General features: G+C 39.6%; 1 protein-coding gene across 4 annotated transcripts in view; it reads right to left on the reverse strand.

Annotated features, from left to right (window-relative positions):
* Positions 1-24,936, reverse strand: part of cntfr (ciliary neurotrophic factor receptor) — a 368,813-nt gene that overhangs the window by 177,151 nt on the left and 166,726 nt on the right. For 3 of the 4 annotated variants that reach the window (XM_060829235.1, XM_060829245.1, XM_060829254.1), the window contains exon 4: positions 23,660-23,899. In XM_060829235.1, coding sequence (XP_060685218.1) covers positions 23,660-23,899 — 240 coding nt within the window. The remainder of the gene's footprint in view (positions 1-23,659; positions 23,900-24,936) is intronic. The other variant, XM_060829263.1, reaches the window with a different exon arrangement.

Below are 24,936 nucleotides of genomic sequence, written 5' to 3' on the forward strand. Positions count from 1 at the left end.
TAAGATCATGATGGGCATGGATAGGGTAAGTAGACAAATTTTCTTCCCTGGGGTCAGGGAGTCCAGAACTAGAGGGCATAAGTTTAGGGTGAGAGGGAAAAGATATAACAGAGACCTAATGGGCAGCCTTTTAAAACAGAGGGTGGTATGTGTATGGAATGAGCTGCCAGAAGAAGTGGTGGAGGTTAGTACAATTGCAATATTTAAAAGGCATCTGGATGGGTATATGAATAGGAAGGGTTTGGAAGTATATGGGCCAGGTGCTGGCAGGTGGGACTAGATTGGGTTGGGATACCTAGTTGGTGTGGACGAGTTGACCGATGGGTCTGTTTAAGACCATAAGACATAGGAGTGGAGGTAAGGCCATTCGGCCCATTGAGTCTACTCCGCCATTCAATCATGGCTGATGGGCATTTCAACTCCACTTACCAGTGTTCTCGCCGTAGCCCTTAATTCCTCAAGACAACAAGAATCTATCAATCTCTGCTATACACCTCTAAGACTTAGAAGCATATTGCCATTCCTTGTCACTGAGTCAAAATTCTGGAATTCCTTCTCTAATGGTATTGTGGGTCAATCCACAGCAGGTCGACTCCAGCAGTTCAAGAAGGCAGCTCACCACCACCTTCTCAAGAGTAGCTAGGGATGGACAATAAATACTAGCCAGCCAGCAATGCCCACATGCCAGAAATGAATGTAATTTTTTTTTAGATGTCCTTTAGGAAAGGAAAACTGCCATCCTTACCTGATCCGACCTATTTTGTAATTCCATCCAGACAGCAACATGGTTGTCTCCTAACTGCCCTCTGGACAATACGGAATGGGCTACATATGCTGGTCTTTCCAGTCATACTCTCACCTCATGAATGAAAATACAAAGTGGTCTCACTAATGTCTTGTATAACTGATGCATAAACCTCACTTTTTTTTAATTCAATCCCCTCTCAAAGGACAACAGTATTTTAGCTTTCCTAATTACTTTTTGTAATGGCAGATTAGCCTTTGAGGTTCATACACAAGAACATCCAGATTCTTCTTCATCTCAGACCTCTGCAATTTCTAACCATTCCACTTTATTATTCTTCTTATCAAAATAGACAATTTCACAATTTTGCCACATTGTACTCCACTTCACAGATCTTTGTTCACTTATCTGACCTATGCATATCCTTTTGTAACCTCCTTATGTCCTCTTCACAACTTACTTCCCTATCTACATTTGTATCATCATGTGGAAGTGCCGATGTTGGACATGGGTGGACAAAGTTAAAAGTCACATGATACCAGGTTATAGTCCAACACGTTTATTGGGAAGCACTCTCTTTCAGAGTGTTGCTCCTTTGTCAGGTAGCTAGTGGAATAGGATCATAGGTCACAGAATTTATAGCAAAAGATCATAGTGTCATGCTACTGATGCAATATATTGAACAAACCTAGATTGCTGTTAAATCCATCATTTAGAATGGGTTGCAATGATTTACATATTAATGAATCAAAACCTGCAACTCATTCTAAAAAGATGAAAGACTTAACAGCAATCTAGGTTTGTTCAATATATCGTGTCAGTGTATGACAATATGATCTTTTGCTATAAGTTCTGTGCTCTATGATCCTACGCCAGTAGCTACCTAACAAAGGAGAAGCGCTCCAAAAGTTTGCACTTCCAAATAAATCTGTTAGATTTTTAACCTGGTGTGGTGTGATTTTTACATACATTTGTATCATTAGCAAATTTGGCTACCATTTCTTCCATTCCTTCATCTAAGTTATTTATATAAATTGTAAACAGTTGAGGCCCCAACACTGATTCTTGAGGGACACCACTCTCTGGAGAGCCAACTAGAAATTGTACTTTTAGGTTTTCTGTTAGCTAGCACATCTTCAATCCATACCAATAAACTACCATGGACAGCAAAGCTTATATTTTACACAGTAACCTTTAATGTACCTTAACAAGTGCCTCCCAAAAATCCAAAGACAGCCAATTCACAGATCCCCATTTTCCACAGTATTTGTGACTTCTTCCAGGAAGTTCAATACATTGGGTAAATATGATTTCCATTACTCAAAATGATGTTGGCTTCCTAATTACCTTGAATTTTTCTAAGCGTATTGGTAATAACTTTCATAGCCTAATAGGCAATCTCTTTAATAACAGCTGCTAACATCTTCATTATGATAAATGTTAAACTGACTGGCCTGTAGTAATCTGTCTGCTGTGTTCCTCCTGCTTAGATAAAATAAGTTGCATATATTACTTTGCAATCTAATGAAATCCTCCCTGATGGGAACCTTGGACCCTCAAAAACAATTAACTATCTCACCAGCTATTTAAGACCCAAGGATGAAGTCCATTACGACAAGGAACTACAGCTCCAACAATTTGCTCAGTAACATTTCCCTGTTGATTGTAATTTTCATGAGTTCTTTCCTCCTATTTCCTAATTTAAAGCTATTTCTGGGTTGTGACTCGGATCCATTACAGTGAGAACCAAAGCAAGTTACCTGTTCAATTCATCTGCTGGCTCCTCATTTTCCATTATTAATTCCCCAGACTGACTTTCTATAAGACCAATGCTCACAACCTTTTTTAATAGTCTATAGAAATCCTAACTGCTTTCATATTTTTATCCAGATTTATTTTGTGATCTGGCTTTTCCCACTTTGTTAAATTTTGAGTCATTCTTTGTTTTTTTATTAATGCCTGTCCAAATCACTGACCTGCCCCCATCTTTGCATAATTTTATGTTTCTCTATAAGCTTTTCTTTTAGTTAATCCGGGATGGTGAATTGTCCCTTTGCAAGTACTCTCCCTCTCCCTTATTCTGTATTTTCTGAAATATCCCCTGAATGATTGTTACTGCATTTCTAGTGACCTAAACTTTAATGTAATTTGCCAATTTACTGTTTTCAAGTTCTCATAATTGCCCTTATTTAAGGTTAAAATAATTGCCTTGTGTACACACCTCTCTATCATAAACTGAATAGAAAATTGCCTGTTATGTTATAGTCACTGCTACCTATGGGTGGCTTCGCTATGAGATTATTAATGAATCCTATCTTGTAGCACGAACCTGATTTAATGTAGCCTGCTCTCTGATCTGCTCCAGATCATGTTTTTTTTTAAATAAACTATTCTGAAAACACTTTACGAACTCCTCACTTCCTTGGATAACTGATATTCTCGTCTAAATGTAAACTAAAATCTCCCATGATCCCCCTTTGTGAAAACCTCCCATTATTTATCGTTTTATACTCCATCATATTGTTTATGTTAAGCTGTCTGCACACCTCTCCCACAAGTGACTTTATCATTTCTCACAATTTAAAACACTCTACCTTCCTGCTTTCCTAAACTTGGGTCATCTCCCTATATTGGTAATGCCATCACTAATACCTTGGATTCCAGAATCTCTATCACTAATTTACAGAGCCAGCCTCCACCATTTTCTAGCTTGCACTGTTTTTCCAGCCTCCTGTCCTTCCTAAACGTCATGCATCTTTCAATATTCAAGTCCCAATCTGTATCATTCTGCAGCCATGTCTCTGTAATTGCTATGTCTTACGTATTTATTTCTATTTACAATATCACTTTATCTACTTTCTTTTGATTGTCGTATAAATTCACATGCAGCCTTTTGTTTCATTCTATTATTTGTAAACTGCAAGTTTATCTGTTGATTTACGCTTAAATTTGTACTTTCTAGCCTTTCCTGACAGTCTGTTTATAATTTCTCATATGAATATCTTTCTTTCTTACCTGTCTTTGCTCTTTGATTTAGTACATCTTCCCATTTTTATCTCTTCCCCCATCCCCCATCGCCAGTAATTGAAGTAAACTGTTCTCTACTTCCCTCAGTTATGCAACTCACTAAAACACTGATCCAGGATGTTTCTGACATCACAATGGTATAGACACCACATTCCCTAGCACTGGTGCCAGCAACAAACCAGAACCCACTTTTACCACATCAGAAGTTAGTACTATTGCCTCACAGCGCCAGGGATCCGGCTTTGATTCCAGCCTCTGGCGACTGTGGAGTTCTCCCCATGTCTGCGAAGGCTTGCTCCAGTTTCCTTCCACAGTCCAAAGATATGCAAGTTAGGCGGATTGGCCAGGCTAAATTGCCCATAGTGACCAGGGATATGCAGTCCAGGTGGAGTAACAATGGAAAATTCAGGGTGGGGAAGAGAGTGTGGGTGAGTGTGAATGGGATACTCTTCGAAGGGTTAGCATGGACTTGATTGGGCTGAATGGCCTGCTTCCACACTGTAGGGATTCTATGTTTCTGACTTTGAACTATGCATTGATTTCTCCGATGTTATTTGCCCTATGCTACTTTGCATGTAACGCAGAGAATAATGCCAAGATCATATCCTTTGAGGTTCTCCTTCTTAATTCGGTGCATAAGTCTTCATGTTGACTATGCAAAACATCTTTCCTTGCCCTGTCGCAAGTTCCTCTGTAGCCCTGAATGTACATCCTGAACTTCGCCACTGTGGAGGCAACATACTCTTCGGGATTCTTATTCTTTTTACAGAGAACAGTGAAGTTTTGAGATGTGCCTGAAGTCTACTTACACTGACCCTCCCCAGATGGGACAGAGGGCCCAGCTAACTGTCATTCCTCAGTGAGTTAAATGACTGCATCGAATCCGTTCAGAGCTGGGGCATGCTCCATCAACCTTTTCAGTGGTGGACGAAAAACCCTGCCATTCATTTAAATTTGCAACTTTACTAATGTTGACTATTGTGTATGGATTTAAAGGGAAATAATGAACCAGCAGAATACAGGAACTGAAGTAAACTTTGTACTTTGCATCTCTTTCAAAGCTGAAAGCAAGGGCTGAGGAGCTGGCTCAGTGACAGCATGCATCTCAGATCTCAGGCCATGCTGTTCACCAGCTCCTCTGAAGATGGTGGCTGTTAACTCACGTTGTTTCAGAGAAGTATCCTAAGGAGCTACCGCCAGATTAAACACCGTAAAGGGGTGGGTTTGTGCAGAGTGGAGGAGGTCAAGCTGGCATAGGAAGTGTGAAGCTAATGTGGCAGTGAGAGAGGTCCTCGATGTCAGTGGCAGTCATCCTGAGCAGCACTGAGAATGGGAACATGCAGCCTGGAACAGCCAGCGGGGAAAGTGGCAGCATGCAGCCTGGGACAGCCAGTGGAGAGAGCGGGAACATGCAGCCTGGAGCTGGGAGAGTGGGAGAGTGGGAGCAGGGAGAGTGGGAGCCAGTGGTGAGAGCAAGAGCAGGAATAGGCTGCAAGGCAGTGAGGGCAGAGAGCCGGGGGAGGGGGGTGACTGTCGGGGGCAAAGATGAGCTTGAAGCAGGGGAGGTTGACCCCAGACTGGGGAGAGTGAGCCCATCACAGCCAGGCACATTTAACTGTGCTTCTTTGTCTCTATTTTTTAATAATAAAGCCTGTAACGTTAAAAATTTCAATCTTGTCTCTTTATTTTTCTGCTTTGTAACTAAGAATCTGTATCTAGGTATCTTCATACATTATACAATGCCTTAAGTGGTGACCCGGACTTCATTCATGTGAGCACATGCACAATAAACCAAATTCTAATTCTATTACAAGGCAACAATCTAACTGATGGTTGCAGATGATATTCTGCACCAGTAGATCAAAGTTCAAATAGTACCTAACAAGCACCTCAACCACACAAATAGATTACAACTTTAAAATCACTCCAGGGTATCTGTTATTTCTTAGAACTACACGGTGACTTTTCAAAATAAGATCAGTGCATGAACTTGCTCACTGCCAGCAATTACAGTGAAGGACTGACAGGCATTCTTAGCCTCACTTTCAATTACCAGTTCAAATAAAAACTCCACTGGCTAAATGGCTCTCAACAGTTTGGACCATTTTGTTCAGTCTGCTCTCCAAACTGTGCTTCTCCACAACTTTGTGGAGAAGACTGCAGACTCAATGGGCAAAACGTAATGGAAGAATTCATCAGCATTTCATCAGCTGGGAGAATGGGGGATGGAGATCATTTCCATTGTAATATCTGCCCAATCAAGTCCAGGGCAGTGTGGCTTCTGCATGGCCTTCCTGCTAGGCATTTGTAGAAACTCACAAGTAGGCAATTCTGGGCCTTTTTCTATCACTGCCAGTAATGAACCAGCTTCCATCGGGAGAAGTGTCACACAGGGAGCTAACTCCATCAGCTTGCTTTCTGTTTGGAAACTCCCAAGGATATGAACTTCAATGAGCTATATATATATACTGAATCATAGAATCCATACAGTGCAGAAAGAGGCAATTCAGATTACAGATTTGGTCAGTGGGTGTTTTGTTGCATTTACATTATCGATCTTGGGAGAACACGCATTAATCCATTTTGATTTAAATTTATAAGAGAGCATGTTTATTTTCCTTCTTTAACAATAACAGCATTGAAAATGGTTATAATATATACCTTCTCAAAAATAGATAATGTTGAACTCAGTTGTGAAATGAACAAAAGGAGGAAAAGATATTATGATTATCTGTCACCACCCATAAGAGGCTTCAATCACCCTTTGAAAACAAATCTTCTTCCATACCATCCCCTACATTGTGTAAGTTGCATTTTCTTATGATCTAATGACAAGGTGCATTAAAAGCATCCCAAGATTCCACACTAAGATCATGCAAAGTATCAAGTGGGCAGCAGACATTATTTCCACCTCAACATTGCCCACTGATCTCATTCTGAATGAACACGATAGTTGAAGTGCTTGTTAAGGAACCCATCCAAAGGTTGAACTACAAAAGTTGGACAACTTGGCTCAACTGCATTTTTAGTTTTGAACATTATCATTGTCATGACAACAAATTAGGACTAGAATTATTTTCAAATATATTAAACTTTTGGGCAAGATTTTTAAGAGAAAAAAATGAATGCAAGCAATACAGAGTTGAAAAGTTAACCTCCAGGAATGGAATTTGCTGCCTGCTAAATGAGTCCCTAGGTGAACCCCTGGAATGTTGCAACATATGGGGTTCAAGTAACTACTCCCTGTTTTGATGGTACTTTTGGTTTTGGGCATCATTTCACCATTCCTGCACTAACTTTTCATTAACACTGAATTCCTTGCTGCAGCGCATTGATCAACATTATGACTCTTAACTTGGAAACTGGCTTCATACTTTCATTCATTTTGTTGGAAGAATAAAATTTCTTCTCAGGATTCACTAAAGCGTAGTCCGTTCCACATGGGCATGGCTTAAACTTTGGCAGATCTGCTTGGTAATACAGCTCTAAACGTTTGATGCATTATGCCCAGTTATAAAAGTACTGGTAAGTAAAATATTATCGCTTGGGGCAAAAAGTTTATGCTTACTGCTAATGGGAGTAACAAAATGTTACTCCGAGTGAGAGGGGAGAAGGACTTATATTCTGAGAATATATAAAAACACGATTTTTGGGGCCTGAAAAAGTGGGGTCATCTTACGCCCCGAGCTGATTACTAGAGCATGATCTACGATACTAACATCATTGTGTTAATACAGAACATAAAAGTCATTTCTTACAAGCACTTGGAACTATACCAGAAAGCATAAAAAATACACACATAAAAAATGGAAACAATCCTCTAGCATTCTAGTCTTTCAGCAGCACTCCCCTGCCAACCTAATTCTGTACATCTGGACAGTGTCACTGGGCCAGACACTATTATTTAATTTTGATTAAGATGTTTACTGTTTTCTCCATATTTACAAGAGCATCATAACAACTTGTTTGGAAGAATGGACATTGATAAGGAAATCAGACTCATAATCCTATGAACACTAAGTGAGGGAAGATATTCTGATAAATTAGTTGATCAATTCATTCATTATTCTTTTCTTTCAGCTGCTAGGCATAATCAAAAAAATATAAATCATCTTGGTTGCCAACAAAAAAAAAACAATGTTCTCTTTTGTTGAATGTAGCTCAGTCCTACACCATGGCTGAAATGCTGCCAACCATGCACTTGATTGTGAATTGGCAGCCTGTGGTCAGCACGTTTCATTGAAATATGGACAAGAGAACAAAATCAAAACAATCAACTTGTGCTCAGATCTTTGGAGACATCTATGCAATGCTCATCGGGGTGCAGCTGACTCCAGATAAAGGAAACTGATCCCAACTGGAATTCTGATGCAGCAACAGAAATGCAGTGAACCATATCGCTTTCCATTCACTCTCAGACACTCAAAATTCCTCGTTCAGAGGGATACAGCACTTGCTTATATAATCTGGCTTTCAGATCAAAATCTTTTAAATTACTCTGGCTTTTATTCCTCAATTTTTTTTTACCATTGATCTATCTGGGTCTACTTTCTGCCACTTGCAATCTGAAAGATTATGTTTCACCAAGAAATTATGTTCATTCCAGATTCTTGCAAAGCGTGTGATTAAATTGGCTGATGTGCAGATGCTCAAAACTGCATTTTTATAAACATTCTAATTTAAATATAAAGGGGCCTTAATTTCAATGGCCCCCAAAAGCAAGCTGGGATTGTGCTATGGGATTTGCCAGTATCCACGGCTTCTGATGTAAACAGTGCCCTAGCTTTGAGCTGCCTGCTAGTTCTATGATTGTTGTTTGTGATCGGCCCTAGCCATGCTGTGGAACAACAGTACATTTCCACATGGCATCCATAACTGAAACTCACATTAGGTAAATTCAGCCTGTACTAATTAAAGCCAATTAAAAATAGCTATTATTACATAAAGAAGAAGTATAATATGGTGTTGCAGGAGCTGGAAATCATTCCACAGCTGATTCTGACCTTGTAACACACCCAAAGGCATACTATTAGAAAGGGTGGGTTCTCATTTTTATTGATACTGCACTCAAGGCCTTGGCTGAGGTGATGTGGAGAAGGGGTAATCCTATCTACAGGGTGAGAGTGGAGCAGGAGGTTCTGCACACAATATCACAGAAAGCAGTGCGGCCAAATAACCATGTGCATTACTGCCAGGTAGGAAGCTACAAAGATCTGCTTGAGACATCACAGTAGGTTTAATGGTTCTACATGTGGTCAAGGTCAGATGAATGCATCTCCAAGTGCCATATCCCACCAAACTGACAATGCTTGGTGCACCACATTCCCACCTCCCAGCAACAATCTCTTACATTCATAGCTTCAGTTTAATCTCTTCCAGTTATTCAATCATGATAACCACAGCAGACAAACAGATTACACAACACTCCCAGGCGGTCTTCCCTCTCATTTGTAAGACAAGGTCACATACAACTGGCAGCAAGGGGCAAACCAAACAGGGGAAAGGCACTCCTCTCCTTGCTGCCTGACAGCTGTCATTACTGATGTGCTATGGTCTGCAGCAGCTAAATGGGAATAGGGCAGGCACAACCACACACAAGCTGGAAACTAGGAGGGATTAATTGATATTTATATGCTACATGACATTTTCCAGCCCTTCCTTGAGATGCAGTTACAGTTCAAAGTATTTCTGAGAAATTTCCGTATTGCCTATAATGAATTGAACTCAAGTATCACTGCAGATCAAAATTAATAATTGAGTAATCAGGACTGCTCTGACACTTACCCTATCAATAAAGAAATGCCCTTCCCTCCTGATAGAAATTTACACATGCGTGTGGAACAGTGTGGAAATGAAAGACCTAGTGCCTTATCACCACCTAATAAAAATCTACGAAGTGACAAAAAACTAAACATAATCACCTTGGCGGCTTAGTTTATCCTTTATTACTACATCTGAAGTTTTATGTTAGCTTTAAAATATTGCACCTCAAAAGGGAAAGTTCTCTATTTATTCGAAAACCAATATCACGGTTTAAGAGAAGACGACAAGAGCTCTGTTTTTGTCAGCTTGGCTGATTCAGCAAGTTGAGGAATCAATCCCAGTATATTCTGAGCAAATCACTCGGACTGGTAATTTGGTGTGGTAGCAAGGGACTTATGCAAACAGACGTTTGTCTTTTGGATAAGACAAAAGTCCAATCTAATTGTTTAGCTCTGTGAAAATTAAGGTCATATTTGAAGGCAGTCACTTCAGTATTCTGGCCATTAGAACACCCTCCAGCAACACCATCAATTAACTTTAATTTATGTTTGTGGAACTATGTGTGCAAAATGGCTATCATATTTGGCTACAAAACAATTTGCACATTTCAGTTGCAATTTATAAGTTGGAAAGTGAATTAAAACGGAGATCATTACACATAGAACATAGAAAAGTATAGCACAGAACAGGCCCTTTGGCCCACAATGTTGTGCCGAGATTTAATCCTAATGTAAAATATAGTAACTTAACTTACGCACCCCTCAACTCATTGCTATCCATGTGCACAGGGAACCCTATCAAATGTCTTGCTGAAGTCCACATACACCACATCCACTGCTCGACCATCGTTGACCTATCTTGACACCTCCTCAAAGAACTCAATAAGATTTGTGAAGCATGGCCTGCCCCTCACAAAGCCATGCTGACTGCCTTTAATAACACTACATACTAAGGCAATACTTTGTACTTTACAGAAACAATGCATCATTAAAAACAAATAATTTGATTATTGTTTCTGGTTCTAACTAGAATTGTAATATAATTCAGTAAAATGCTTCTTGCTTTGATTCAGGTGTTATCTGACTACATCAACAGCCTAAGAAATTCACATTTTGCAATCTTAGACTTTGCGTTACATCTCACACATGGAATATTTCTGATCCCCAAATAGTTTTGTGATTATACAAATCCTGCACAGTTCAGTTTATGCCTGATCCCGATGCACAAAAACGTAAATTGCAGTTCAACCCAGAAAATTTTAAGCAGTAAAGAATTTGTTTTCTTTCGTCTAATTGAGCAGATCTTTGTTTTAGAAACAGCAACATAATTTAGATTTATCAACTGGCTTGTGTTTGGTTGTCACAGAATATGATTAAGTAGAAACATTCTGCACAAGAAACAATGGAAGTATAATGGATCTTGAATGACACAAGGGAACATTTGGGCAACAGCCAAGTATATTTGGGTACAATTTAACTTCAAATCAAACTTAGTACGCTAGTAGACCAATTTTAGAAAATTTACTGGATAATTTATATATTTCATCATATATAAAGAACAAAACTTATAGCACAGTTGAAGCCTGATCTATTGCTTAGGAATAATCTAAATGAAAGTTAAGGCTGTGCAAATAGAAGAAGCAAATTTGCAGGAGAAAGCAGGAATGCAGTATTAATATTTTTATAATGTCATTGATGAGTATGTTTAGCAGTAGCGTGTTGATTTAAAATGAAATTGTAACATGAACAAAGCTACATAAACCTACCCTTGACATCTGGGTAGGGGAATATTCAGTCCTGCAGTTTCCAGCTGAAACTTTAAAAGGCACCAATTGGCTGGATTTGAGAGTAGAGAATTCCCTGAAGCTAGCAGCTGTCTTAATGTTATAGATTTTAAAACACCAATTTCCTGTTCATTTTTTGTATAATTTAATCCTGTTGTAAGTAATAAAATAACTTGTTCTGTTGTAGAAATTTATTTAGGTTAAAGTACATCATCAAGCTACAACTGACCTGAAATTGATATAGAAACGCATCTAAAGCTCAACTTACATTGCATAACTTCTGCCTGAAGGATGGGATTGTGTTACACACAAAGTAACTAGTAATGTGAATTGGAAGATTTTTTTTAAACAAAGAATAGCTAGCAATGGGTGGATAGCGGTGTGCAGAATAAAGAATGATGTCTGGATGGATGCGTTATAAATATCTATAATGTTTGGTCAGTATTTGCTTTCTATCATCAAAAATACAAGGGAACATATACTTGCAAATTTAGTGATGACTGTAGGCTGGACAGAAGGACATAAGAGACTAAAGAGGTCGACTAGCATACTAAGTTTGATTTGAAGTTAAATTGTACCCAAATATACTTGGCTGTTGCCCAAGTGTTCCCTTGTGTCATTCAAGATTCATTATACTTCCATTGTTTCTTGCGCAGAATGTTTCTACTTAATCATATTCTGTGACAACCAAACACAAGCCAGTTGATAAATCTAAATTATGTTGCTGTTTCTAAAACAAAGATCTGCTCAATTAGACGAAAGAAAACAAATTCTTTACTGCTGCTTAAAATTTTCTGGGTTGAACTGCAATTTATGTTTTTGTGCATCGAGGTCAGACATAAACTGAACTGTGCAGGATTTGTATAACCACAAAACTATTTGGGGATCAGAAATATTCCATGTGTGAGATGTAACGCAAAGTCTAAGATTGCAAAATGTGAATTTCTTAGGCTGTTGATGTAGTCAGATAACACCTGAATCAAAGCATTAAGTGCAGAGGCAGGCAACTTCAGGTTTACTTAACTCCTACCCTTCCAGTGAGAAAACTTGATGTTCCAAGATCCAGTTATGAAATTAATAAACTGATTAGCAAGCTTTTCATACTATTAAGCTTCATCAGTGATGAGTCTGTGAATATAATGTTAGGGCATTATGAGTAACTGCAATAAATGTCCGCAACATTGGGGGAGTGTTGCTAAACAAAGAGAGCTTGGGGTGCAGCTTCACAGTTCCTTCAAAGTAGAGTCACAGATAGACAGGTTAGTGAAGGCAACATTTGGAACACTTGCCTTCATTGGTCAAGTGTTGAGTATGGGAGTTGGGAGGTTATGTTGCAGCTGTACAGGGCATTGGTTTGGCCACTTTTGGAATACTGTGTGCAATTCTGATACTGTTAAACCTGAAAGGGTTCAGAAAAGATTTACAAGGATGTCAACAGGGTTGGAGGGTTTGAGCTATAGGGAGATGCTGCATAGGCTGGGGCTACGTTCCTTGGAGCGTCGGGAAGCTGAGAACTGACCTGAATGAGGTTTATAAAATCCTGAGGGGCATGGATAGGAGGAATAGACAAGGTCTTTTTCCCAGTGTAGGGAAGCCTAAAACTAGACAGCATAGATTTATGGTGAGAGGGGAAAGATTTAAAAGGGACCTAAGGGGCAACTTTTTCACACATTGGGTGGTGCATGTATAGAGTTGTCAGAGGAAGTGGTGGAGACTGGTACAATTATGACATTTAAAACACAACTGGATGGGGTATGAATAGGAAGGATTCAGAGGGATATGGGTCAAATGATGGCAAATGGGACCAGATTAATTTAGGATATCTGATTGGCATGGATGAGTTAGACCGAAGGTTTGTTTCCATGCTGCAGAACTCTATTACTTTATCTATGCCTAGTTTGTGGTGTGAGGGATAAAGTAAGCATCGTCATTTGACGTTAAACATCCTGCTAGAGATAACTCGCATAAAGGCTGAAATGTCAAGTAAGGGAGTGGACTTTCTTTTAAGGGGACCATGGAGGGAGAGAGACATCAGTGGCAAGGGAAGGATGCTGGTTTTTAGCAGCCAGCACCCCCCACCCCCACCCCACCAACCATCTCCTGCTCCCCTCAGTTTGGGGCATACAGTGCACTCCCCCCCCCCCCCTCCCCGACCCCTCCACCCAGCAGGCAGGGTCTCCTGTTTTTCCCATCAGGAAATCAGCCACTTTTATGGAACCTTCAACAGTTTTGAACTGGTGGCAGACTGAGAGGTTGCCTTTGGACCTGAATTTAGCTACCGAGGAGGCAAGTGTCTCTCTGGGTTCAATTCGCCCAATTGTGGACCTTTCTCACTACCTCTCTTGCAATCTCCAGAGAAATGAAAATTATATCTTAAAGAGTACTTTTCAGTTTCATCCAGAAACAATCTCATTTTCATAAAATACAAAACTCTCTCCCATGCCATTTGTCTCAGTTCAGAGTTGATTCTATCTTCACTTGACAGACAAGATTTCAGTCTTTACATAGCTTCCTTGATGGTAATCATGAGCATTATTTGCTCATTATTTTTCCCCCTCCCTCAATTTTCAGGGGCATTGGACCAATTGTAACATTGCTGCAACAGATTTTGACAAATAACACAGATGTAGAATTGAAATTAAATGTGTTTTGTTCAACGTTGACTTTTGACACTTGTGGATGTAAAGTTTTCTCAGATGTGCAAACTCTTACTCCAATGTCAAATCCAAACCTACAATTTTTGCTTAATAGAAAAATGATAAGTAAATCTTTCCTCTTTCAAAGAACCTGTGAATGTGAACTGTGTTGCTGGAGTTACTCGCTTCTGACATGTTTAATTTTGATGGAATTAATTACAGCAGAAGAGGTCTCTGTCCTCAAAGCAACATACTGATGCAGAGGAGGGACAGGAGGAACAAAATCTAATAGTTCCAGTTCCAGACACTCCTCCATTTATAACTAATTAATGCCAACTTCAATCCATAGAAAATAACAATTAATCATCTAATCAGGAAATGATTGAGTTTAAAGGCTCTTTAATGTCCCCAAGCTCTATCATAAACATCAGCCTTGACTGAATTGATTAGAAAAGTCTCTTCTCTGTTGTGCTGCTTAATAAAGAATTCTGTAAATTGTACTTCAACAATTTCAAGTAAAGCCGATTTTTCTTCACAAGTTACTGTCCCGATAGCCTATATCTGGGGATTCTCGGTGCCCTTTCTCATACATCCTTCTGATGGAAGCAGAATGACACAGGAGGAAGGGGAAAAAGGCTAAGACCACACCAATGCAGAAGGTAGCCAATTAGGAATGACTCCATCATTATAATACACAGTTCACAATACTACCTTAGTGAGGTACTAGGAGAGATCTGATTGATGATTCAGTGAAGTGAGTGCTCACAAACATTCAACAAAATAGAATCATACCTCTCAACACTACACCTCATTACACAAAGTGAATTTTATTGTGTGCACATATATAATTGCTCTTTTCACTGATGCTCCTGACCCTAATGCCTTTGTGCTCTTCTTAAACACTTCATGGTTCTGCTGGTCAGGAATGGTTTCCTTGACTCAATGTGAGCAAAGGTGGCTCTTAACTCTGGTCTGGAGATTTGTGTTGGTCCCAGAATCATTTTCCTATCACCATCATCTAGGTAGTACTGCATAGTTGAGCTCTTCTGAGAGATTTCATATCTCTCATAGCCTCTAAGAAGGCCCATGTGAGTACAATGACTTATGCCAGAACCTTTTTAAAGCTGGATACTAAAGAACAAATGAATAAGCTTTAAAAATAAATTCGACATAGATGTTTTGCATAGAAAATAGGCTGCCCTGGTAAATTAATAGGACATCTAGAACTCACAGAGAGAGCCGCCATTTTATTCAAGGGACATGGTGCATTGGGTCTCTGAAATTCTGACTCAAATATCCTCTACTGCTGGTTCCCAATCACTATTAAGAAAACATCCAAGCTAAATCCCTGGAAATGGTCTGTTCTTCCTTTGGTCACCTTTGCCATCCTATGTAAGATCATTGGTATTCACATAGCATTGCCAATTCCATATTAAGCAGCAGAAGATTCTTTTTAACAGCAAAAGGTTTTACACAGTGCTACTACACCCTCTAAACTCTTCCCTCTAGCAGGTTCTAAGGGCTACATGACCTACCCAACTGTCCCTGACTTTGATATTTTAAAAAGAATGCTGGGAAGCGGTGAGGTGGAGACAAGTGTGGGCAGGGGAAGTGCATTCACCTCTGACCTTAAATGCCCCTGAAAGACTACTTACAGATCTCACCCTACCCCTCAACAGTAGCTTAATTGCTTGTCATGTAGATAAATCATCAACCAAGGGGCTATGTCGTCCTTCACAGGACTCTAGATCAATTAGAGTCATCCCTTCCCTGCTCCAACTGGCCAGACTCAACTTCTCTTCTAATCAATCCAGACACCCCTCTCAACCTTTCATTTAAACTTCCAAATACAGACTTACCTGGGCTCCTTGGTGTGATGGAACAACCAGCAAGCTCTACAGAGCTGCTAAGGCAGGACTCCCTCCCGAGACACAAGTAGAAATCTCACCATGCTACTCCCACCAATAAATAGGTAAGATATTGTTCTAACAATCCAAAGTTTTTCATCCCCATCCCAATCCTCAAGCTTTCCTCCGGTACTGTAGTCTGGATTTCCAATATGTGCACACCTTGTGTGTTACATGGCTGAACCCTTAACAGATTATGGCGTTGATGCCAAAATATCATGGTTGGCAGAAAGCCTGCTTGTGAAATCTCTGATGTTGCAACAACATGCCAAGAATTTCAGACCCTGTGATTTCATACTTCATTATGATATTTTATGATGTTTTATCAAGAACATGCACAAGTCTTTTCTGTTAATAATAGTCATTTCACGACTCTTTGCATCAAAGTAATAACAGACATTCCTGAGTCTATAAGTTAACAAAAATAAAGTCAGAAGCCTCTGGAAAGCCAATTAAATAGAAAACTCTCGTAAATTGTAATATTACACATGACTTCTTGCCTTCTGTACATAATGGCATGCAGCATGGTTAAACAGGAACAAAAAAACAGAATCCGACCACATCAATATCTTGAAGAAACAGAGTCTCATAAAATTCAGTATTTGCTGTTGGGGAGAAAAGAAAGAGAACATTGTGGTTTTCAAGAACTCACGAGCGGTACAATTTTTATGTTCTAATGTCAGGATAGGACCACTGCTGTAATGATTGGGATTACAGCCATCTGGAGGATTTGTATAACAAACCACATGCAAAGAAAAAAGGGAGAGAAAACGAGATGTATCATGCAGTTACAATGGAAAGATGAAAGAATTAAATGCAAGAAACACATCCCCAAAGCACTGATTTCATGCCTGCTGTCTTTTTCATCCAGTTTCGAGTGTCCCTGACTTGGATAGGTGTGACAAACAATTGAATATACTTATGTTGGAGCCAGTTGCGAGACTGTCTCTGCTATACGTGATGGGGAATCCAGCAGAGAATGGGAGGCATTTTTCTGCACTCCTTGTAATGCATGGGGTGGTCCCATCAACCTTCCCCAGCCTTGAGCACCAACTTTCCCTTCCCGAGTTCCCTTAGATTTTATGACAATGGAGACAAGCTTTTTAAACTGTTTGCCTTGACATCCAGCAGCCCATGTGGCTGCCTCTAAAACCTTTCAGCATGGGCTAGCTTGATGACAACCTACACCCATCCATTCCCTGCACCGAAAGTCACGCTTTCAAAGCCATGAAACCCCTCTCCCCAACCGAAGAACCTGGAGTGTGGCATCACCCTTACTGGAAGCAGAGATTTGAACACATGGATTGAATTGTAGCTGGTGGGAGTCTTTGGGCTTGCAACGAGTATTAGTTGATACTATCTCTGGAAACAGAAATAAAGAAGGCAAAGCAGAGTCAGAGACACACCTAATGAAGGTGAGGGTAGGATGGAAATTGGAAACAAAGTAAATAAAACTTCTGGTTTATAGTGAGTGTAAGAGGTAGCATTGATATAGTCAGTGAATTAGTTAAGGAGAAGAGAGATGTGGCCTGAGCAGTATTTCCATTCATTTTCCTTCCAACTGCATAGGGCTCTGATGTCTAGAACCAGAAGTCAGTGCTACAATCACCATGCCAAAACTAATCACCATGCATGGAAGCTTGGAGTGGCTACATGCACACGTGCAGATTACAAGAAAGCTTGCTGATTGGGACCGCTTTCTATTCACTCATGAAATGTAGCCATTGCTAGCTCGGCCAGTATTTTATTGCTTACTCCTAATTGTCCTCAAGAAGGAGGTGGAAAGATATGGCTTAATGCGCTGCAGTCCATTTGATGAAGACCACAATGTCATTATGAAAGGAATTCCAGCATTTTGAAGGGACAGCAATATATGTAGTTATAGATAGAGAATCCCTACAGTGTGGAAACAGGCCTTTTGACCCAACAAGTCCACACCGACCGTCCAAAGAATAACCCAACCAGACCCATTCCCCTACCTTATTTTCTTATATTTACCCCTGACTAATGCACCTAACCTACACATCCCTATATACTATGGACAATTTAGCATGGCCAATTCACCCAATCTGCACATCTTTGTATTGTGGGAGGAAACTGGAGCACTGGAGAAATGGAGAAAACTCATGTAGACACAGGGAGAACGTGCAAACTCCACAGTCAGTCGCCCAAGGTGAGAATCGAATCTGGGTGTACAGCACTGTGAGGCAACAGTGCTAACTACTGAGCCAGCGTGCTAATTCAGAATGGTGGGTGGTTTGGAAACAAACTTGCAAATGACGGCTTTTCTGTGTATTTGTTACTTCAATACTGGTAAATGTAGAAGGTCAACGTGTAACTTCCATCATCTGGTTTGAATGAGTTCTGTCCTTCCCATTTTAAGATTGATGCAAGACAACAACAATACCCGACTCCCACTTGGGTCATTCTGGGTAATGACAGAATGACAACTGTATATTTGTCTCACATTCTTTTTTCTTTATCTACTTTTTCTTCCTCTCATTCCCATTTGTCCAGATTATTCAGCATCCTGTCTTTAATGCAATGGATATTCAATTATACAAAGAATGCACAGAATTTATGAGGATCCCCAATTAAACCTATACAACTTTAATAAGCATCAGTCTCTGGTGGTTTGAATTCTATGAAATCTTAACTCAATATGTTCATTACCCATAAGTAAATAGAAAACACCATGAATGTGAACTTACACATTGCCTTTCATGATACAGTGTTACTGTTATTGATTCAGAGGGTAATATTTTTAATTTGAATACTGAGCTTTTACATCTGCTTGGCAATCCTGCAGTTCCTTGGACTCAAAATCGAGTTCAATTAATTTAGGACCTGAACTCCCCTATGTCCTAGCTCTCTATTACACACACCAGGCCTTGTTATCACATAGCTTGCCAATAGGCTACCTATTGTTAGCCACTCACCGTCTCCATAAACAGCTATTCATCCTCCAGCCAGATCGTCATCAACTCCTTTGTCTAACTGTACTTGTGTCTCTTTGTGCTCTATCCCTACCTATCATTTAAATATTACCCCCTAACCCTTTCTATCTTCTGCACAGAAATGGCACATAAATTTTCCTAGCTACCATCAGTTCTGAGGAAGGGTCATCAGATCCAAACTATTAATCATAGAACCCCTACAGTGTGGAAACAGGCCATTTGGCCAACAAGTCCACACCCACCCTCCGAAGAGTAACTCAAGCAGATCCATTCCCCTATTATATTACGCTACATTTACCCCAACTAATACAATTAACGTACACACCTTAAGAAGACATACAGTGTGTTACCTTTTATTGTTAGAAGGATTGAGTTTTGGAGCCACAAAGTTATGTTGCAGCTGTACAAAACTCTGGTGCGGCCACACTTGGAGTACTGCATAATGTTCTGGTCACCATATTATAGGAAGGATGTGAAAGTTTTCGAAAGGGTTCAGAGGAGATTTACTAGGATGTTGCCTGGTATGGAGGGAAGGTCTTATAAGGAAAGGTTGAGGGACTTGAGGCTGTTTTCATTAGAGAGAATAAGATTGAGACGTGACGTAGTTGAGATATACAAGATAATCAGAGGGTTAAATAGGATGGATAGTCAGAGCCTTTTTCCTTGGATGCTGATGGCTAACGTGAGGGAGCATGGCTTTAGATTGAGGGATGATAGATATAGGACAGATGTCAGAGAAAGTTTCCTTACTCACAAAGTAGTAGGTACGTGGAATGCACTGCCTGCAACAGTAGTAGACTCACCAACTTTAAGGGCATTAAATGGTCATTGGATAAACATTTGGATGAAAACAGAATAGTGTAGGATAGACAGGCTTCGGATTGGTTTCACAGGTCAGAGCAACATCAAGAGCCAAAGGCCTGTACTGTTCTATCCTTGAACACTATAGGCAATTTAGAATGGCCAATTCACTTAAACCAATTGTGGGAGGAAACCCACATAGACATGGGCAGCATGTGCAAGCTCCATACAGACAGTCACCCAAGGCTGGAGTTGAACCCAGGTCCCTGGCAGCAGTGCTAGCTACTGAGCCATTGTGCCACCCACTTTGATTATTCTTCACAGATGCTGCCACACCTGCTGAGCTTTTCCAACAACTTCTGTTTTTGTTTCTCATCTAAGGTTATTATACACCAGTTTTGTATTAATGCTGACTAAATCAAGAATAAGTGCCCTACAGTTTACAACCTCTTAAATCTTTAGCTTGAAGTCATCAAACAGCTATGATCAAATGTACCTTTTCATCTTAGTTGTTGTTTTTGACTTTGGTATTGTCCTGGAATATGGTCCTTGGCTCTTCATCAAAGTTGCTCAATAAAGCAAAAATTGTGTGTTGTTAAAAATTTGGCTTCTGACAGGATAATCTTGGGACTTAATGTTTTAAGTCAATTCTTCTCAAGTATTATCTACTTATCCAGAGTTTGCGTGTACTAAGATGAATTAAACAAAGAATTTCCTGTTGCACAATTTCTTGTACTTAGATAATTACAATGGAAAATTTCCCAAAATACAAACAGTTTCATACTATTACCACTTTTAATGGATTCGGTAAACTCAAAAGAGCAGAAACCATGCTTCATGCAGAACTTGATTCTTGTTCTCAGTTCAAGTTGTGGTAAAAGGACTTGTGGAGACAAAAAGCTATCAATTTACGAAGAAAACACAAACAAAATGTTTCAGCCAACAGAAAAGAATATGAAAGTTCAGACATACAATGGGATCCTATTTCATTTTTCATTCATTTCTCAGTAACATTTATTTAAAGTCTATTTGCTTAAGTGTATTGGGTTTATGTGCAAATGGACGTGTCTGCAATTTAATTTTCTTGCTTAGGGGCGATACCTATCAAGGTTGAAACTTTGTATGTTTGAAGTACAAATTTATCAGATAACAAAGATGGTTTAGCAAACTGCTCAGATGCAGTTAATATGCCTTTTTTGGTTATGTTCTATCACCCTCCTTCCATTGATGGTATAGAACAGTTGCAGGCAAGACAAAAAAGAGATCATCTATCTAATACCAAATATTTTCTTGTATCCATTCCAAGAGTGTCTGAGCAATGCTAGAACAACATTACTGGGGTGGGTGTAGTCTTCAAGTTTTCAACTGAATGGATCTTCAATAAAGCTTTTGAGAAAAAAAGGTTTTTGGTGACAGATTTGACAGTGAGTCCCACTTGGGGTCAGAGGAAATGACAACAACAAGAAAACTAATTAATAAAGTATTAAATGATGGAGCTATCAACTCTAGAACTAATGGGCTTGTAGCAACTTCCATCATCAGATAACTTTCAGCTGGACCAATAGCTATGTGGTAGTTATTGCTTCTCTTCAAAACTGAACCACATTTCTCTTCCAATGTCAAAGTTTGCCACAGGAGCAGTACTTAAATTCAGACATATAGAGTCAGAGATATACAGCACGGATACGAACCCTTCAGTCCAACTCATCCATGCCAATCAGATATCCTAAATTAATCTAGTCCCATTAGCCAGCACTTGACCAGATCCTTCTAAATCCTTCCTATTCGTATACCCATCCAGATACCTTTTAAATGTTGTAATTGTATCAGCCTCAACCACTTCCTCTGGCAGCTCATTCCATACACACACTACCTTTTGTGGGAAAACATTGTCCGTTTGGTCTTTTTTTATATCTTTCTCCTCTCATCCTAAACCTATGCCTTCTAGTTCTGGACTTCACCAACACAGGGAAAGACTTTGTATATTTATCTTATCCATGCCCCTCATGATTTTATAAACCTCTATAAGGTCACCCCTCACCCACCAAAGCTCCAGGGAAAACAGCCACAACCTATTCAGCCTCTCCCTATAGCTCAAATCCTCCAACTCTGGGAATATCCTTATAAATCTTTTCTGAACCCTTTCAAGTTTCATAGTATCCTTCATGTGAGAGGAAAACCAGAAATGAACGCAGTATTCCAAAAGTGGCCTAACCAATGTCCTGGATAACCATAACATGATTTCTCAACTCCTGTACTCAATGCTCTGGCCAAAAAAGGAAAGCATATTAAATGTCTTCTTCACTATCTTATCTAATTGTGACTCTACTTTCAAGAAATTATGAACCCTGCACTCCAAAGTCTCTTTGTTCAGCAACACTCCCTAGGACCTTACTATTAAGTGTACAAAGTCCTGCCCTGATTTGCCTTAAAAAAAAGGAAGCACCTTACATTTATCTAAAATGGAACAAAGTGAATCCAATTCTGATAGTAATAAAACAGTAGTCTTAAAAAAGGTGCTTTTCTTTCCCCCAAGCTGCTCAGGAACTCTCAAGTCAAAAGACAGTGATTTTCTTTCAGCTTGATATAAATCTACTGGAACATTTTTTTCTGAAGCATGTATCTTTCCCTGTTCAAAACAAACTGGCTTTTCTCTTTAACTGCTTGTGCCCTCATTTCTCTTACTTTTCTTTCCCCTTATTCCGAATACTGTTTTCTGTTGTTGCTCTTTAAAGGACCCTGCAACAAGGAAGGCTACAGAAATACAAGTCATTGTCACACATTGTCAAGAGGGTTTGCCTGACTTGCACGTCAGCTCATCCCAGTGGTAGTATTTCACTGCGGGACGAAAGAAAATTACGACTCCAAACCTTACCTTGGGTTTTAAGCAAGCAATGTAGATTGCCACTCCAATCAAATATGGAAGGACAATTGCCGTAATGGGACAGGTAATTTTATACAACTTATGGCCATCAAATGTGATGTAACTTTCAGATGTGTAAATCATGTCCCCCTTGCAACTAACCACACCGCCCATAACCACTGCACTCCCCTACCTTTGCAGAAACGCGCGCGCACACACACACACTTTAGTAATCACAGAATCCTACATTGTTTGTGGATATTGTACTTTAGTTTATTCCAAGCAATTGATTATTTAATTTTTAATGTTAGAATTAGCCTTATTCTCTATTTTGTTTTTAGCAGTCTATTCTTATGTTTTCTATCCTCTTTTGTTTTTCTTATTTTAGCAGCGTAAATTTACCTCTAGTTGGGAACTAACTTGATTCTAACTCTTTAAATGAAGTATAGGCAGAAAATCACTTCAACTGTTGAAACTTAAAATATAAACAGGCTGGAAATATGCAGGTCTCTCAGTAGATGAAGGCAGAAAAGATAGATCAATGTTTCAGGTGCAGACCCTTTAGTTCTGACAAGGCGTCTATAGCCAAAACACTAACCTGATTTTTCTTTTTATGGATACTGATGGGCCTGTTGGGCATGTCTGGTATGCATTACTGTTTCAGTCTTTAAACAATAAAAGCTCGGTAACCCCAAAGCTGCTGAACAATTCCGACAGTTAAAGCTCTGTCTTTTAACGTTGACACAAGCTCAGGAATCCACCGTCATTCAAAAGGAAAACCTAAAGCTTCATTTGCTTTCAATAAAATTTAAGCATTTCATCTTTCAGAGTACATAGGATTCCAAAATCTCCAGCAATTAGATGCATTAGGGCATTATAACTTAATAGTGGGGCATTATAACTTATTAAGCGAAAGTGGATTGATATGGCTTCTTTACACTCTTGTACTGAGCTGATGTCTTACTAATAAACGTGAAAGTTATGACAACATAGTCAGCAGTTATTATGAGGTCATTATTCTGCCATTGACAGGCTTAGTTTCCTTCACCATAGCTGCTTCATAAGACTTTTCAGTCACATTATTCCAGGATTATTTATGCACACAATAGGCTAGTTTCGTTAAAAGACTTCACATTTTTTGGGTTCCATCAAAAACAAATACTTAAAAAGCACTTACTTCCAACTTGGATTGTTATTTGATTTTTCAACTTTCCGCTGTGTTTCTCATGGCAGCTATAGGTTCCACTTTGTGCTGTCTCGATGTTTCGGAGGGTGAGGTTGCTGCCTTGAAGAAGCTTCTCTTCCTTATGGCCTATCACATGCCCACCAAACCTCCATACCACAGGAGTATGGCTGTCAGATGTCTCACACTGCAGGGTTACATTGCTGCCAATTCTTTTGTAGTATTTCCTTCCTTCTGAAATTACAAAGAAAATATTTGTGATGTTACCATAGATGGATTACTTATCCAAAGCTGCTTCTACTTTCTCCACTAAGTTACAGACTTCTATCCTTGGAGCTGCCTCTACTGTCTTCAGGTTCCCAGTTGTACTGTCTGAACCAAAAGAAGCAGTCTTCAGTGGCTAAACCATCTGTAAGAAACAGAATTATATAGAAACATAGAAGATAGGAGCAGGAGGAGGCCATTCGGCCCTTCGAGCCTGTTCTGGCATTCATCATGATCATGGCTGATCATCCTACTCAATAGCCTAATCCTGCTTTCTTCCCATAACTTTTAATTTCATTTACCCCAAGTGCTGTATTTAGCTACCTCTTAAATACATTCAATGTTTTGGCATCAATTACTTCCTGTGCTAATGAATTCCACAGGTTCACCACTCTCTGCATAAAGAAGTATCCCCTCATCTGCATCCTAAATGGTCTACCCTGAATCCTCAGACTGTAATCCCTGATTCTAGACACACCCACTATCGGGGACACCCTCTCTGCATTTACCTTATTGAGTCCTGTTAGAACTTTATAAGTCTCTATCAGATTGCCCATCATTCATCTGAACTCCAGCAGAAACAATCTTAACCTAGTTAATCTCTCTTCATCTGTCAATCCCACCATCCCCGGAATCAGCTTGGTAAACCTATGTTGCACTCTCGAGAGCAAGCGCATCCTTCCTCAGAAAAGGAGACCAAAACTGCACACAATATTCTAGGTGTGGCATCACCAAGGCCCTGTACAACTGCAATTCACTGGAAGCAATCTGGGGCAGGAGTTTAGTATGATTTTTGCATTCATTAGCACTAAAAGCAATTGAACAACAAACCACACCTCCAAGGCCTCTCTCATTTCTACAAGAGCACGAATTCTTGTTCCCAGGTCAATAACGCAGAATTTGGAAAATTCCCAGCTTTGCAAAATTGACTGGGAGAAAATGTCCTGGATATTTGAATTTTGGTTCAGATTTGGGGGTGAGAGACGCAAGTGTTAGCAGCTGTTGGA

Source organism: Hemiscyllium ocellatum, chromosome 1 (assembly GCF_020745735.1).
Source record: "Hemiscyllium ocellatum isolate sHemOce1 chromosome 1, sHemOce1.pat.X.cur, whole genome shotgun sequence".
NCBI classification, from domain to species: domain Eukaryota; kingdom Metazoa; phylum Chordata; class Chondrichthyes; order Orectolobiformes; family Hemiscylliidae; genus Hemiscyllium; species Hemiscyllium ocellatum.